Source organism: Macaca thibetana, chromosome X, assembly GCF_024542745.1.
Source record: "Macaca thibetana thibetana isolate TM-01 chromosome X, ASM2454274v1, whole genome shotgun sequence".
Classification (NCBI taxonomy): domain Eukaryota; kingdom Metazoa; phylum Chordata; class Mammalia; order Primates; family Cercopithecidae; genus Macaca; species Macaca thibetana.
Genome location: NC_065598.1, coordinates 98,786,130 through 98,789,767, shown reverse-complemented (window position 1 = coordinate 98,789,767; position 3,638 = coordinate 98,786,130). Strand labels below are relative to the sequence as shown.

Below are 3,638 nucleotides of genomic sequence, written 5' to 3'. Positions count from 1 at the left end.
TAGAAAGTTAAAATCCCAAAGTTGCCAAGATATCTATAAGACATCATGACTCATGTGGCACTGCATAAGTGTCTATCTAAATTGAAGAGATGGGCAATCTCCTAACTTCTCTAAAGGTCAGTCTGGAAACTCAGCTTACTGGGGGTGCCAAAGAAATATGCTGGGCTTCACTACTTGAGAATTCTAGCACATTCACAGTGGTAGGGGCCTGAAGGTGCAGGACCCAGCAGAAGGGGCAGGAAACGCAGTATATATGGTAGTATCAAGGGCAAGGGCATGAGAAGCTGGGCAGGCATACCAGGAAATGAACATAAAGGTGGCACCCAGCTCACAGTTCTTTTTTTCTTTTTTTGAGACAGAGTCTTGCTCTGTCACCCAGGCTGGAGTGCAGTGGCGTGATCTTGGCTCACTGCAAGCTCCGCCTCCTGGGTTCACACCATTCTCCTGCCTCAGCCTCCCAAGTAGCTGCGACTACAGGCGCCCGCCACCGTGCCTGGCTCATTTTTTGTATTTTTAGTAGAGATGAGGTTTCACCATGTTAGCCAGGATGGTCTCAATCTCCTGACCTCGTGATCCGCCCACCTCAGCCTCCCAAAGTGTTGGGATTAGAGGTGTGAGCCACCCAGCCTTGGGTTTGTTCTTAATCACAGATAAGAACTACTTTCTCCACCCTTCCAAATCCCTGAAATTAATCTCTTATGGAGTTGGGAATGGGAACACAACTCTGTCAAACATAGCTCACAGTCATTACCTTATTTGGCCCTCACCAGATCCTTGTGAGATTATTTTCTTTATTTTAAAGATGAGAAAATATGTAAAATTTATTATTCTAGCTAAGTGGTCTGGAGTTGCTTTGAAGTTCACATTTGCTTCTAAAATTCTGTCAACAAATATTAAATGCCCCAATACGTTTTGAAATAAACTAGTAAGTGCTGCTTGTTGCTTCTTTTTGTTATAAAGCTTTTATTATTCTAGCAATAATAATGTGTGTTAATTTTAGGAATATAGAAAATACAAATAAGCAAAAGGAGAAAAATCATTCATAATCCCACCACCGAGAAGCTATACTTTCTTTCATCCTTCACAAGTTATGTCCATATATGTAATATACAAATGTACTTTTTACCTTTCAAAAATATGATATTCACATATTACTTAGCCTTTTTTCCATTTTATATCCTACCAAGAACCTCTTTTTTACAAATGAGTAAAGTTCTTTTATTAAAAGACAGAGACTTGTAGATTGGTTCAAAATACAATAAACAATGAGATGCAGATAACAAGAGATACATCTAAAACCATTAATAGCAACAGGTTATAAGTAGAAATATGGACAAAGGAATATCAGGAAATGCTAATAAAAAGCAAGCTATATGGTATTGTTAATATCAGATAAAAATCAAGGTAAACTACATTAAATAGGGGTAAGGGTGGTTTCGATTAACCTTCCAACGCATCACTATAAGTTTGTTTCTGACTCTCCTTATCTCGTCTATTTCATCCACTTCTCTAAACATATCTTCATTGCTTAAATGCCTGTTGTGTATATCTTCTTTAAACTCCTGGAGAGATTGAATCAGCCTTTCTCTAAAAGTTCCTTTTGCTTTGGCCTCCTCCTCTAGCTTCTCCTCCTCCTCCTCTGGCTTTTCCTCAGGCTTTGGCTCTTCCTCATGCTTTGGTTCACTCTCATTTTCTGGTTTTCCTTCAATTTTTTGACAGGATTTCATCTTGTATCTCTACCTCTCTTCCTTCCTTCCTTCTTTTATTTTTTTGCTTATTCTTCTTGGAATACAATAACTTCTAGAAAGCAAAAAGAAGACAGTAAGTTAAAGACTTGGTGAGTGGACAGGTGTTGTGGACAGAGGTCTCAGCATTTAATTTTTTTTTATTCAGACTGTTATAAAATATCTTCCACTAAGAAGCCCAGTCAGCAATCAGAGCTTCACTATCCCCACTCCTCTTACCTCCACTTTCCACCTCCTCACTTCTCTTGTCCTTCCCTCTAACCTTTTCCAAGGCCCTTCTTTCCGCCTCCCAGCCCTCCCCAATCCTTTTCCCCCCATAGGGCCTAACACAGGGACCAGGCCAGAAAAGAGAAAGGTGGCTGGCAGGCAGAGGAAGAGGGGAAAGGAGAAGGGGGAGAGAAAAGAAGAGGGGAAAGGGGTGGGGTGGAAGGGAGCCGGCAGGAACAGTGGAGCTTACAACCTTTGTCTCCACCCCAGGAGACTTTATAATATTCCTCTCACCTACCTGGCACTGATCGGGTCAGTTTCTTCCTCCTCCTTTTCTAGCTTTGGGTCTTGCTAGAAACAACAGACCTGCAGACAAACGGGAAACGGGAGGGGACGGTGGGGGTGGGGCGAGCGCTTGGTGGGCCGACCAGCGCCAGAGACTGACACACGTAGCTTTCCTCCTTTAGGGTTTCGGATATGGAAAGTTTCCCACCTTTTGTTTCCTCCAGTTCACCCCCTATCCACAGTGCATGCAAGTCACTTCGTTTTTCCCATCAAACAAAGAGTGAGAAAGCAGATTATTTCCAAACTATCTTTAAGACTGAGGCGGGTTCGGGAGGAGGGTGGGGGTCCAGAAAGCAGGATTAGATAGCAGAGGACGATTATTTTTAAACTATCACAGGTCTACTTGTTCTTCTCCTAGGACCCCTAGTCCCTTTCCCAAGGGTCATCAGTTCCTGTAGACCTGGAGGTGGAGGGTGGAGAGACGGACCTGACTGGCACTCCCACAAGTCTCTGCCTTAAGCCCCCCCCACCCTAGAAATCCCCAGTCAACACCTACATTGACACCAACCTGCAAAATTCCCGCAAGTTTCACTCCTTCCACTAGCCTCAGGGACCACCGCCTGCACTGCTGAAGGAAGCTGGTATCCAGACGGGAACAAGGACCAGACTACCAGGACTTCTGCACACGTCGACTCCTGGTCACATGAGATCTACGTCACCAGTGAGCTCGGGTCCCTAATTTCCACTCCCACCAAAAGCGCGGCAGAAGTGGGCCCACCCTCTGCTCCCTCCCCGCCCCCCACTTACACATTTGGCCCTGTCAGTCTTTTCTGTTGTTTCCTATCCCTGAGGGAAAAATGTTATTTGCTTGACTCTGATTACTAGGGAGGGGCTACCTCTTTTTCTGGAGCTATTGAACTTTTCTACTTCTTTCGAGAATTGTCTCTTCCAGTCTTCCGCTCCCAGGATAACTCCTCCATCAGTCGTCCCTCCCCTAGCCTCCATTTCCTCTGCAATCTGGTTCTTAGCTGTTGTGGAGCAGGGTGGGCTTGGCAGCAGTTGTGAAACAACAACAAAAGACCCTGGAACAAGAGTGAGATGTTTTAATGCAATTTTTACTGTTTATTCTTCATACTTCTATATTCTTTTTTTAAAGGTAACTTTAATCTTTCTCTCTCTTTTTTCTTTCTTCTTTCTGTCTTTTTTTTTTTTTTTTTTTTGAGACAGAGTCTCACTCTGTTGCCCAGGCTGGGTTGCAGTGGCGCAATCACAGCTCATCGCAGCCTCAAACTCCTTAACACGAGCGATCCTCTCGCCTCAGACTCCCAAGTATCTGGGACTACAGGTGTGTGCCACTATGCCCAGCTAGTCTTTTAATTTTTTTGTAGAGACAAGGTCTAT

At 44.0% G+C, this 3,638-nt stretch overlaps 1 protein-coding gene across 3 annotated transcripts; it reads right to left on the bottom strand.

The window, feature by feature from the left end:
• Window positions 1-952: 952 nt before the first annotated feature.
• On the bottom strand, window positions 953-2,939 carry TCEAL9 (transcription elongation factor A like 9). 3 transcript variants are annotated; one of them, XM_050776063.1, is made up of 3 exons: window positions 2,806-2,939; window positions 2,251-2,318; window positions 953-1,800 (listed from the first exon to the last, which is right to left on the bottom strand). In XM_050776063.1, the coding sequence occupies exon 3, from the start codon at window positions 1,725-1,727 to the stop codon at window positions 1,410-1,412; it is 318 nt and encodes a 105-aa protein (XP_050632020.1). In that variant the 5' UTR covers window positions 1,728-1,800; window positions 2,251-2,318; window positions 2,806-2,939; the 3' UTR covers window positions 953-1,409. The 3 variants fall into 3 exon arrangements, with proteins under 3 accessions (XP_050632020.1, XP_050632021.1, XP_050632022.1); XM_050776064.1 differs by having other exon boundaries at window positions 953-1,797; window positions 2,806-2,933; XM_050776065.1 differs by lacking the exon at window positions 2,251-2,318 and having other exon boundaries at window positions 2,806-2,933.
• Between the last annotated feature and the right edge of the window lie 699 nt (window positions 2,940-3,638).